The following is a 12,546-nucleotide window of genomic DNA, read 5'->3' as shown; positions in this document are numbered from 1 at the left end:
TTTGAGTTTATTTTTGTGAATGGTGTGAGAAAGTGGTCTAGTTTCAATCTTCTGCATGCTTCTGTCCAGTTCTCCCAGCACCATAAGAACAACATGCTTTTAAAAGATGTCGTTCTAAGAAAATGCCATTTTGTACTTATATACCAGTGGTTCTCCAGCAGGAGCAATTTTGCCTCCCATAGACATTTGGCAATGTTTGGAAACTCTTTTTTGTTGTTATAATTCAGCAAGTGGGGGGGTGTTACTGGCATCTAGTAGACAGAGATCAGGAATTCTGCTAAACAACCTGGAAAGCACAGACAGGACAGCCCTCCCAACACCAAAGAATTACCATGTCCAAAATGTCAATAGTGCTGAGGTTGAGAAACACTGGCATATGCCAACATTTCAAAATCTGATCATCTCATATTTGGCATTCTATTCAGCCCTCTAGTGCTGAGCTGAATAGTGTCCTCCAAAATCCATGTCCCCCCAGAACTGACGAATGTGACCTTATTTGGAAATTGGTTCTTTGCAGATGCAATCAAATCAAGATGGGGTCTTACTGGATTAAGGTGGACCTAATCCAATGACTGGTATTCTTACAAGTATAGGTAAGTATGAAGACACAGAAAGATGGCCATGTGTAGACTGAGGCAAAGCCTGGAATTGTATTACCATAAGCCAAGAAACACCAAAGACAATTGGCAACCAGCCCAAGCCAGAAGCCAGGAAGGATTCTTCCCTAGACCTTCAGTGGGAGCGTGGCCCTTAGCTTCAGAATTCTAGCCTCTAGAATAATTTCTGGAAAATAAATTTCTGTTATTGGAAGCCACCCAGTTTGTGTTTCTGGTGTGGCAGCACAGAAAACTAATACACTCCCTTAAGCAAAATAACAGGACCACATTCATGGCTCTTCCATTCCCTGTAGCCCTCCACCATACCCACAGATACTGCTCAATAAGTAAGACCAAGCTCGGGAAAAATCAGCATTCAGTCAACAAATGCTTACTAAGCATCTACTATATTTTAGGCATTTGTAGTATCTCAGTGAACAAAAAGAAACAAAGATCTCCTCAAACATGGCAACAAATTCTTATATATACGTGCTATTTACACAAATTATTTTGTTGAGATCTGAGAAAAGGGAGCAAAAGGAAGAAGGCAAGAGCAAAAGGCATTACATTTCAGGGCAGTAAAAGTGCTCCAAAACTTAAAAAGAGGTGCATTTTTTATACTTGTGAGTGAATCTGTCTCTGCAGCTCACACTTAGAAATAATATTCCCTCTACAACTGAGGAAGATGATTCAGGAACAGATTTTAAAGTCAAGGAATCCAGCTTGTTTTGGAAGTAAACGTCTTCCAAGAATTTTAAATACCTTGTTTGTTCATTTGTTTCTTTGAACTCATTTTTATTTTCCTCCAATTCCCTGCTTTTTATGAGACCCTATTCTTATCAAGTACACCTCTGCCCACAGCAGTACCCCAAAATTTCTATAAAGGATGGGTTAAAATTAGCAATGTGGTTGTAAGGTAGAGCCAGGGAATGTGGCCAAAGATGTATCTTCACAGCAAGCACATGGCATTTATTTAGATTGCATGTTTCTTTGGGGCAGCTACAGCATCTGCTTTAGTTGGCCAACAATTATATGTTTTAAGAAGCTAACCCTTCCCACATTCCATGCATACATACATAAATACACACGATAACTATGAACTACTTGGCATGATTCCAGGCTTTTAATGTTTTAAAGCTTAGAGATGGGGTACATTGTCTTTTATATTAGATGCACATCTAAACAACTTTAAGCCATGGAAGAACATGGTGAGGACATTTCATGGCTTCCTACAATGTACGTTTTATTTTATTTATTTTTTTTTAATTTTTTTTAATGTTTATTTATTTCTGAGACAGAGAGAGACAGAGCATGAGTGGGGGAGGGACAGAGAGGGAGGGAGACACAGAATCAGAAGCAGGTTCCAGGCTCTGAGCTGTCAGCACAGAGCCCGACGCGGGGCTTGAACTCACAAACCATGAGATCATTACCTGAGCCACCCAGGCGCCCCTACAATGTATGTTTTAAAAGGGAAGAAGGAATTAATTATGATTTGGAGAGACCTAAAGCCCCTTTGAGATGTGATCAACTATCAAATTGCCCAAATTGGGAATGGAAACCTAGAAGTCACACAGGGCTGAAATAAACATTTGGTAAATATTTGCACAGAGGTGAGAGTTGAGACTACATATAAAAATGAGATATGAAAAAAAAAGAGATTTGGCACCTCTCCAAGACAATGATTACATCCTCCAAGTCACCAAAATAGATCTGAATAAGACCTGGATCTTCAGGTGGCTATAAAGTTCAAAGTAGAAATACAAGTTTTAACTTTTCCTTTAAATAAAAGAAAAAAAATGTTGATCAGTAAAAATAGGATAGGAGAGCAAAATCAGGAGAAAAATTACCCAGAAAAACAAGGTAATTTTGGGGCTCCTCAAATCCATGCTTTTAAAGGGGGGGGGGAGAGATAAAAGAAAATGATTTGGAATGCTTAAGAATGCAAGGAACTATTACCATTTTATACAATCTACCCATCACCAAGTACATTTCATTTATAAACCTATAATCTAAGATATTCATGCTAACACACTTAAGCTTTAACATGTTTCTGCTTACGTTTTTTAATGGAAAAACGAAGCAGTTTCCTTTTAGGATTTATGTCTTATTAATGTCAATAATCTAAATTAAGATGCAAGTAGAACTGAGAAACTTACTCTGTACTTCCAAAGAAGTAAACCTTTCTCTTCCCGAGAATGAATAGCACAGTGTTACTCTGGTCAACTCAAAGGTGTGCATAGCTCAGCACTTCCCTGGGTTGCACTGGAACAGATTATCAGCACCTCAAAATCTGCACATTTACATTTACCCTGGCTCTTTATTTTCAACTTTCTTCTACATATTTAAAAATGAAGGGGCGCCTGGGTGGCTCAGTCAGTTGAGCATCCAACTTCAGCTCAGGTCATGATCTCACGGGTTGGTGAGTTCAAGCCCCGCATCAGGCTCTGTGCTGACAGCTCAGAGCCTGGAGCCTGCTTTGGATTCTGTGTCTCCCTCTCTCTGCCCCGTCCCTGCTCATGCTCTGTCTCTCTCTGTCTCTCAAAGATGAATAAATGTTAACAAAAAAAATTTTTTAATAAAATAAAAATGAAATGTATCTGAGTAAAAAGAATAGTGAACTAAGAATTAAATTTTCGAGGCTACTACATGTTATACTTTTTCTCATTTGGAAAGTCATTCAATGTCTCTAATTTTAGGGTTTCCATTACCTATAAATTTCCTGCAATATACAACTCACCTATTGGCTATACAGATTGTTTTCAAAGGGAGGTCAGAACACAGGTATGAAATGTTAAGCGTAGAAATCTTGCATTTACATATAAAGAGTATAGTCGTTAAAGTATTGATCCAGGTAAAGATGAAGCAAACATCTTAAGTTTAAGACTACCAAAACTTTTCCTATTTAAAAGAATATCTAGAAAACCGTTCTACTGAAAATTGTTCAGGGGCGCCTGGGTGGCTCAGTCAGTTAAGCATCCAACTCTTGGTGTCGGCTCAGGTCATGATCTCAGGGCTTCGTGGGTTGGAGCCCTGCACTGGGCTCTGTGCTGACGATGTGGAGCCTGCTTGGGATTCTGTCTCCCTCACCTTCTCTCTCTCTCTTGCTGCCCCTCCCTGATTCGTGCTGTCTCTGTCTCAAAATAAATAAACTTAAAAAAAAAAAAACTGTTCAGTCAGTATGAAAGCACTAAAAATCACATCCCTGGGGCGCCTGGGTGGCTCAGTCAGTTGAGCTTCCGACTTTGGCTCAGGTCATGATCTCGCGGTTTGTAAGTTCGAGCCCTGCGAAAGTCTCTGTGCTGACAGCTCAGAGCCTGGAGCCTGCTTCGGATTCTGTGTCTCCTCTCTCTCTCTGCCCATCCCCCGCTTGTTCTCTGTCTCTCAAAAATAAATATATAAATGTAAAAAAAATTTTTTTTTAAATAAAAATCACATCCCCAAGTGTACACAGCACATAAATGGAAGCTTTGACTAAAAATTACAAGTACAAAGAGGCATTTTAGACCATTCCAAAGAGCAAGATGCAATAGAAACATTTTCAGCAACCATTCCTCTCCTTGTTCCTAGATTTTTGTTGTTTTAACTTGTGAAGCGAAAATGTTATTTGGTACTATTTGGAGGTTTATTTTTATTTAAGAGGTTTCACAGGTGGGAAGGTCAATTAAAAGCTCAACAGAATTATCAAGAACTTAGCCTGATAGCCTATATAAGAAATCCCAAGAGGCCTGGGTGGCTCCGTCAGTTGAGTGTCTGACTCTTGATTTGGCTTCAGGTCATGATCCCAGGATTGTGGAATCTAGCCCCACTTCGGGCTCCCCACTGAACATGGAACCTGCTTAAGATTCTCTCTCTCTCTCCCTTGGCCCCTCTCCCCTGCTCACGTTGTCTCTCTAAAATAAAATTTAAAAAAAGAAAGAAAGAAAGAAATCCTAAGCAATCATTTGTTTTACTTTTTTGGAAAAAGTAACTTTTATACATGGACAGTTATCAAATCATCTGAGTACACTGTTATTTCATATTTGCTGATTCTGCTCTGCGTTTTTAGGCTAAAACTTAAGGCATGGAAAGTATCTTTATTGCATAGAACCCTTCTTTACAATAGTTATTCGCTTTAAATTATTTTTTGCCAAGAAAATGTGTATGGATTTTGCAACTAGTATGAAATAAAGGGAGAGCCCTGATGTCCAGTGCCTCTTCCTTGAGCACTGACCTCAGGCCTCAGTATCTTCATCAACTGTAAAAGTAGCATGTTAGTTTAAAATACTTAAAGGTTCCTTTTAGTTCTTAACATTCTACTCTTTTTTTTATGTTTATTTTTTTAATTTTGAAAGGGGAGGGGGGAGGGGGGAGGAGGGAAGGGACAGAGAGAGAGGGAGACAGAATCCCAAGCAGGCTCTGCACCGACAGCTCTCAGCCCAGAGCTCCACACAAGGCTCACCAACTGGTGAGACCATGACCTGAGCCAAAATCAAGAGTGGGACACTCAACCAACTGAGCCACCCAGGCACCCCTTAACATTCTACTCTTACAATTAATTAAAGAAATGAATTATCCTGGATTAATGGCACAAGTACCGGCAAAAATGGGAAGCATTTCTAAGATACAATAATACACCAAAACTTCAAGAAGCAGAGTCAGAAGGAACAAACAAGATTATAGAATCCATCTTGCACACACTTCGAAGAAGCCCTAAGGAAATGATTCCGTGTTCAATAACCCTTCTTCTCACAGCATCCTTGGAATGTAAGATAAAACGTATTTTACCTAACCTAGCGTCTGCAGACTTAAACCTTGAAGATAATATATCACCTGTAATTACACCTTAAGAATGAGCAAATAATAGATCTAACACCATAAAATAGAAAGTGTGCTACTGAAGCTAGTTAAGTGTGCATTCCAGACCACCACGAAGACACCCTAACTTGAATTCTGCCTATCCAGCTAGTTCCAGGGACAGAGGGTACTCATTTGACAGAACTTGAAATACCAGCATTCACAAGTTTGCCAAAAACTCCCGGAGAAGCTAGGTCAAAGATCTTCAGAAGGAGAAACCATGATGAATATCAGTTTTATTCTCAGTTATATATTCTACACATTTTGTACCAAGTTGAATATAGAAAGAAAAAAAATACACAAAAAAGTTTTAGGCCTCACAGTCTTTGTTCAAAAAATTCCTTTTAAAATGTTCCCTGAAGCTACTTCTAAATGGAGAAATTGAGGGTGGATGCTTGAATGAACCACTGTTCTAATGAGAGATATTTCACTCCCTTCCATCATGTTTTAACAAACAGGTACATATAACTTCAAATATCCTTCTGAGCACTTCCTAAAAAATTGTGTGCTCACTTCGGTCCTTATTTGTCCCTGTTGTATGACTGACCGTATTAAAACTGTCAATAAAGGTGAAAGGTGACAAGGTCAAAAAGACAATGAATTGGAGAAATTCAATTAATGTTTATGAAGAAGACATGAGTGTGTAAGGGTGAAACCGCAGGGAGGAGAATAAAAGACTAATGATATTTCCACCAATGCCCACCCCCACATTACACGGCTCCTACTATTCAAAGATCTGAGTATGATTTTAGCCTGCCTACACTTCCTTGCCAAAATACACACTGCACATAGTCTAACACTGCCTGTATCAGTTAGAGTACTAGCAACTGAGTCCGGGCAGCACACGGAAGTAGTGTCCTGTAAGGAAAAAGTGCAACGTGTCAGTCGGCTTGGGAGTTTCTGGAGCGGTGGCAATTGCAGCAAATCATCATTCTGCAACATGTGGGCCATGAAGTCTGAGTCGGAGAATGAAAGGGTGTCCCTTTTTCTTCCCCCACCCCCCCACCCCCCCCCCCCCCCCCCCCCTTTTTTTTTTTTTTTTAAACATGGGGCCGGTAAGGAGGAGGGATCCGGAAATAGACAAGGTAATGGTGGCCACTCCAAGATAGATAAGGAACTCCTGGCAACCTAGCGTCCCTTGGGATAGGATGCTACTATGAAGGCAAGAGGAGTTAAGTTTCATTCTCAGTAACCTCACTCCCTAACACTAAGGATACTCATAGATTGTTCGCGGAAAAGGTAACTTGCGTTCAAATTCATTTGCCCCATTCCTAGCTACAGTCTCCAAGGCTGACAAATTAAAACAGCAGCAGAATGGGCCAAAGGACACCCCTGAGCTGGTCAGTGCCCTTGAGAGAAGCAGACACTTCCCAATTACGGTTTCCCCTCCTTTCCAAGACTCGAAAATTAGTTCTGAAGTGAGAATCGCGATGGAGCGTTCAGAGGTGCAGCACTTACCCCCATTCACCCCTATGGACGGCTCCAGTTTCGCTCCGGCGATCGCCAGCACTATTCCAATCATGAACCATTCTTTCCTCATTCTCTCCAGCAGCCTCATGTTTGTTAGGGTGGGTGGGTTTTGTTTATTTGTTTGGCTTTTTTTCTTTTTAAGCTACGATCGCTTAATCCCCGAGGCGTCTCCACACTTTCCACGGTCCCTCCAGACATGCAGCAGAGCAAGTCAAATTGCCACTTGTAAACTAAAGACCTGGGGGTTGCTCCGGCGGCTTTGAGGAGGGCTGGGAGTAGTAGTATCCAGTGACAGGAAAGTCTCACTGAGCGCCGCCATCACTACCCCGCGCCTCATAATAGACGCGCATATTACCACGGCAGCTCTGGCCGACGCTCCCAAGTGCAAATGCTCTGAAGCGAACACTTGGGCCAGGTTGGCCAGCGTAGGCGATCGTATAAGGGAAGCTGGCTGCCCGGTAGGGCTGACAGACTCGCTTAACGCCAGGACCTGCAGAACCTTAAGAATGACTGGTACAGGGAGAGACGTTAGGCTTCACAGCCACTTAGCCTTATCGAGCGTCTCGCTCCGACAAGCCTTTAGACACAGCTTCCTACTCTCCTGGAACACATCCACGGAGAAACTTCCTTTTGCTTTGCCATGAGCCTACGGGAAGGGCTAGCGTGAGTTCTCATTCAGCAGCTGCGGCGGCGGAGTGCGGCGTGGTTTTTTGGGGGTGCGCTTCTTCGGGTCATTACGGCTCTTCCCCGACGCCGCGTTGACGTGTGCGCCGGGGGAAGGGGAGGCCACTCTGAGTCTTCAGGTTCTTGGCTTGGAGCTCCGGGAGTTAGAGGCGCTCCGAGCTCTGGTCGGAAACGCGGCTCCCTCTTTGGGAGAGTTTTAGCCCAGAGGACGGGTTGAAAATTGGGCGCGTCGAGCCGACGCCCAAGTCTGCAGGACCCCTGCCTTCCAGCATCCGCGACATCCCTAGAGGGCGGGCGGGACCCACCAGGCCAGTCGCCTGTGGGACGCTCGGCCCGAGCCCCCTGGCCCACACCGCCCCCCCCCCCCACCCCCCGTAGCGGAGAGGGAGGTCTGCAAGGTTCGTCCCCTCTCGGGCGCTGGGGACCAGATCTTCCTTGGGGGGCACTGGTGAGTGCTCAAGCTCCCTTCCTGCGAAGCTAAGAGGCAAAGTGAGGTCTGAGCAAGGGAGTCTGGAGGGTGCGCGAGTGCAGGGGCTTGCTTGACTCTCAGGGCTTGCCCACCCAAACAGCAGGACACGCGTGGGAAGGGGATCAAAGGCCTCAAGGCAAGAATGGTGAGGAGCCGAACTGAGGGGAGCTCCTGACCTTTTCCATTGGCCCTCGTGCTGTATTCTCTGCTTCCCCCAGTTTCTCCCTTGAGGTGTGTTCTGGCAACCAGTGACATTGATCGTTTCATGGATGGACTTTTCCTTCTAGACCCAGCAGGAGCTTCTACTGCTCCCCAACATGCACCTAAATAAATGACCAAATAAAATACTACCTAACATTTCGAAGTAGTGTGGTGTCTGATGCTTACTTAAATGGGTAACTACGGAACCTCAGGTTTGGAAGAGACTTCTAGGATTGTTCAGTGATGCCGGACTTTGATTCTGAATTTATTCAGAGATTGAAAGAGACTCATTTTGTAATTTCATCTACTTGTTTAGCTCTATCTGATGACATGACTTGCTATCCAAAAACGAAGCCAGTTTTTGCAGTTATGCTACCAGTTGTAGGTTACACAGCGTGGAGTGTCATCTAATTATACATCAGGCAGAATGGCAAGAAGTGAAACTCAAGATAAAAAGAACTTAATAGGGAGACACAGATGACATTAAACAACTTAACTTGAAAACAGAAAAGAAAGCACATGAGATGTGATAAAATCTGATGCTCATTATCAGGCAGTCACCAGATAAGTGGAGATGAAAGATAGTTTACAGCATAATTATTTGCTTAGAGTAATTTACTAGGTTAAAGAGTCCTGCCTATATTTCAGTCATTGAAGGTATGATCTTGTATTAAAAAAAAAAATCATTAAGCATTATGCTTACAGAAAATTGGGCCAGTTTAATTTTATCACTGTTTGCAAGTCCTTATTTACTAAGAATTCCTTGATCTGTTTAAAGCAGAATCTAACTCATAGAAGGGTTTTTGTTTTGTTTTTAATGGTACTTCAAGGAAAACAGTGTGCTGTGATTTCTGTTCTGTTAGTGTAAGGCCTATATTAGTTTCCCAGGATAACTGTAGCAAATACCTAAAACTGGCTGCCTTAAAATAACAAATCTATTCTCTCAGAACTCTAGAAACCAGAAGTCCAAAATCAAAGGTGTTGGCAAAGCCATACTTCCTCTGGACGCTCTGGAGAGAGAATCCTTCCTTGCCTCCTTCAGCTTTGGTGATCGTTGGCATAAATTCCTTCCTTATGACCACATCCCTCCAATCTCTGCATCTCATCTTCACATTATATTCTCCTCTGTGTGTCTGGCTACTGGCTATATCATTCCAGTCTCTGCATCTGTCTTCATATTGCCTCCTCTCTTCTGTCTGTCTTATGTTTCCTCTTCTGTGTGCTTCTTATAAAGGCAGTTGTCATTGGGTTTAAAGCCCACCCAGATAATAATCCAGAATGATCTCATTTTGAGATCCTTAACTTAATTATACCTTCAAATATCCTTTTCCCAAATTAGGTGACTGTACTCTGTCAAATATTGTCCCCCGCAATGTCCACCTGGAACCTCCGAATGTGATCCTATTTGAAGTTGGGTCTTACAGATATGATTAGTTAAGATGAGATCATACTGGTTTAAGATGGGTCCCAAATCCAGTGACTGATGTCCTTTTAAGAAGGTCATGTGGTGACACACAAAGATATGAAGAAGAAAAACTTATTGAAGATGGAAGCAGAGATCAGAGGGATGTGTCCACAAGCTAAGGAGTGCCAAGGATTCTGCCTTGGAAACAACCACCAGAAGCTAGGAGAGACTCATAGAACGGATTGTCTCTCAGAGCTCCCAGAAGAAACCAAGCCTGCCCGCACCTTGATTTCAGACTCCTGGCCTCCTGAACTGTGGAAGAATACATTTCTCTTGTGGTACTTTCTTGTGGCAACCCTAGGAAACTAATAATGGAATCATTCACAGGTTCCAGGGATTTGATGTGGTCCTATCTGGTCTGCCCACCATTCAACCCCCCACAAGGCCCTTCTTGCCCTGTCTTCCATTACTGTTTCTTCAATAATTGCATCACTCTTCGCTCTCCTTCATTTTTTCCCTGTCATTTTTTCCTTTCCAATGTCTCTTCACTTCAGTTTTTTCTCTTCATTACCTGTGCCACTTCACCTGACATCATCCCAACAAAAATGTACATGTTAAAGGAAGCTTCTCTAAAAGACACACGATAAATGCTCTTTGTTCGATAAATATTGTATTTGTTTATTGAACAAATATTTAATGGCCTCCACTATGAGTCATCATGTGTGAGTGTTGTGCATTCAGTTATGAGCAAAAATGACAACACCTGCCCTCAGAAGTTTATAATCTAATAGAGGAGACAGATGTAAACAAATATATCATTACAAATTGCTAACAGGAAGGAACAGGATGTTGTGAATCATCTAGATTGGGGAAGGCCTCCTGAGATCAGAAGGATGAGCGGGCGGGTGGGAGAAAGCTATTGCTCAGCAAGAAAGAGCTTGACACCATGGAATTCAAAGACCAGGATAGCTAGGTGAGTCAGTGAGAGGTGAATGATGTGGGAAGGGTAGAGAGAACTGGCCAGGGTTCAGATCGTGTGTGACCTCTCATGTCACAGTCAAGGATTCAGATTTTATTAAATACTATAGGAAGCCACCGTAGGATTTTAGCCTGGCTAGTGATGATATGCACAGTCTGCTGGAAAGTTTCCTTTAGAAGCAGGCTCTCTACAAATGGTTCAGGAAGAAGTGACTAAGTGGATGGAGCTGGGAAAGGCAATTAGTATAAAAACTTTTGAATAGAAAGAATAAAGAACAAATGACCAGTCACCTCTAGGGAAATGGCAAAGCAGTCTAAAATGACTTCCAGGATGTCTGTCAGATAGATACCAGTGCCATTCACTCAGCCATGGAATCTTTACAAAGTAGATTCGGGGAGGAGATTGTAAATTTAGTTCACATCTTGTGTGCAAGGCCACTGAGGCATATAAAGAGATGCCGGCAGGCAACTAAAATGAAGGTGTTTTTTTTTAAGTTTATTTATTTGGAGAGAGAGGGAGCATGAGTGCATGAGCAGGGGAGGGTCAGAGAGAGAAAGAGAGAGAATCCCTAAAAGGCTCCCCTCTATCGGCACGGAGCCCAGTGAGGGGCTCGATCTCATGAACTGTGAGATCATGACCTGAGCTGAAATCAAAAGCCCAGCACTTAACATACTGAGCTACCCAAGTGTACCCCCCCCCCTTTTTAAAAGTTTTTTTATTTTGAGAGGGGGGATGGGCACAGTAAAATGAAGGTTTGAGCTCATGAAAACAGAGTTGCTATAGTTCCTGGAATCTTCAACAATAGCTTATGGAAGCCATAGGCATTAATGGAGCAAATATTTACTTTTAAACTTTGCTACCTACATTGGTTACTCAGTCTCTTTGAACACAGTTTGCTTACTTATATTTATGAATGTTTACTATGTGCCAAGAACATAAGGTATACTCATGTGTACCTTATGATCACTCCCATGGACTTTGTGTTTAATAAAATGGTGATAGGAATTCTAGCTCATCAGGCTGTTGAAAAGATTCAGTGGGGGTACCTGGGTGACTCAGTCAGTTCAGCCTCCGACTTTGGCTCAGGTCATAATCTCACTGTAGTGGGTTCAAGCCATGCATCGGGCTCTGTGTTGACAGCTCAGAGCCTGGAGCCTGCTTTGGATTCTGCCTCTCTCTCTCTCTCTCTCTCTCTGCCCCTCCCCCACTCATGTTGTCTCTCTCTCTCTCTCTCTTTCTCTCTCTCCTTCAAAAATAAGTAAACATTTAAAGAACTTAAAAAATTTTTTTTAATTTAAAAAAGTAAAAAGAAAAAATCACAATAAAAGAAGACAAGTCAACTTCCACCCTACAGAGATCTCACCTTCTTTTCAGACATATGGCCCTGCTCTGCTCAAAGATCTTTAATGGCTTCATATACCCTGTAGAATAAAATTCACATTCCATAGTCTAACATACACAATCTACATATCCAATAGGTCAGAGTGGAAGACTTAAACAAAGGAGGTTTGTTTTCTCACAGTTCTGGAGTCTGGAAGTTCGAGATCAAGGTGTTGACAGTGTTGGTTTCACTCTTCTTGGCTTGCAGAGGGCTGCTGTCTTCACACAGTCTCTTCACACAGTCTTTTCTCTTGGCATCCACATATCCCTGGTGTCTTTTCCTCTTCTTATAAGGACACTAGTCATGTAGGATTAGAACTCCACCCTAATGGTCTCATTTTAACTTAATCACTCTTGAAAGACCTTAACTCCAAAGAGGTTACATTCCCAGATCCTGGAGGTGAGAATTCAACATATGAATTTTGGGAGGACATAATTCAGCCTATAATAGTTGACTTCTAGAATATGACAGAAGTGATTACCTGGCACTTCTAAGATAGATTTCAAAAACAAACAAACGAACAAAAGA

General features: G+C 42.3%; 1 protein-coding gene across 7 annotated transcripts in view; it reads right to left on the bottom strand.

Annotated features, from left to right (window-relative positions):
* SLC10A7 (solute carrier family 10 member 7) overlaps positions 1-7,230 on the bottom strand; it is a 252,728-nt gene extending 245,498 nt beyond the window's left edge. For 2 of the 7 annotated variants that reach the window (XM_040472925.1, XM_040472920.1), the window contains exon 1: positions 6,888-7,228. In XM_040472925.1, the coding sequence (XP_040328859.1) occupies positions 6,888-6,987 (100 nt within the window). In that variant the 5' untranslated portion in view covers positions 6,988-7,228. Of the gene's footprint in view, positions 1-6,887 lie in introns of all 7 variants that reach the window. The other 5 variants (XM_040472889.1, XM_040472896.1, XM_040472932.1 and 2 more) reach the window with 4 other exon arrangements.
* Between the last annotated feature and the right edge of the window lie 5,316 nt (positions 7,231-12,546).

This window comes from Herpailurus yagouaroundi, unplaced genomic scaffold (assembly GCF_014898765.1).
Source record: "Herpailurus yagouaroundi ecotype Mexico unplaced genomic scaffold, PumYag 28, whole genome shotgun sequence".
NCBI classification, from domain to species: Eukaryota; Metazoa; Chordata; class Mammalia; order Carnivora; family Felidae; genus Herpailurus; species Herpailurus yagouaroundi.
Note: the sequence above shows the minus strand (reverse complement) of the source record. Positions and strands in the feature narration are given on the sequence as shown.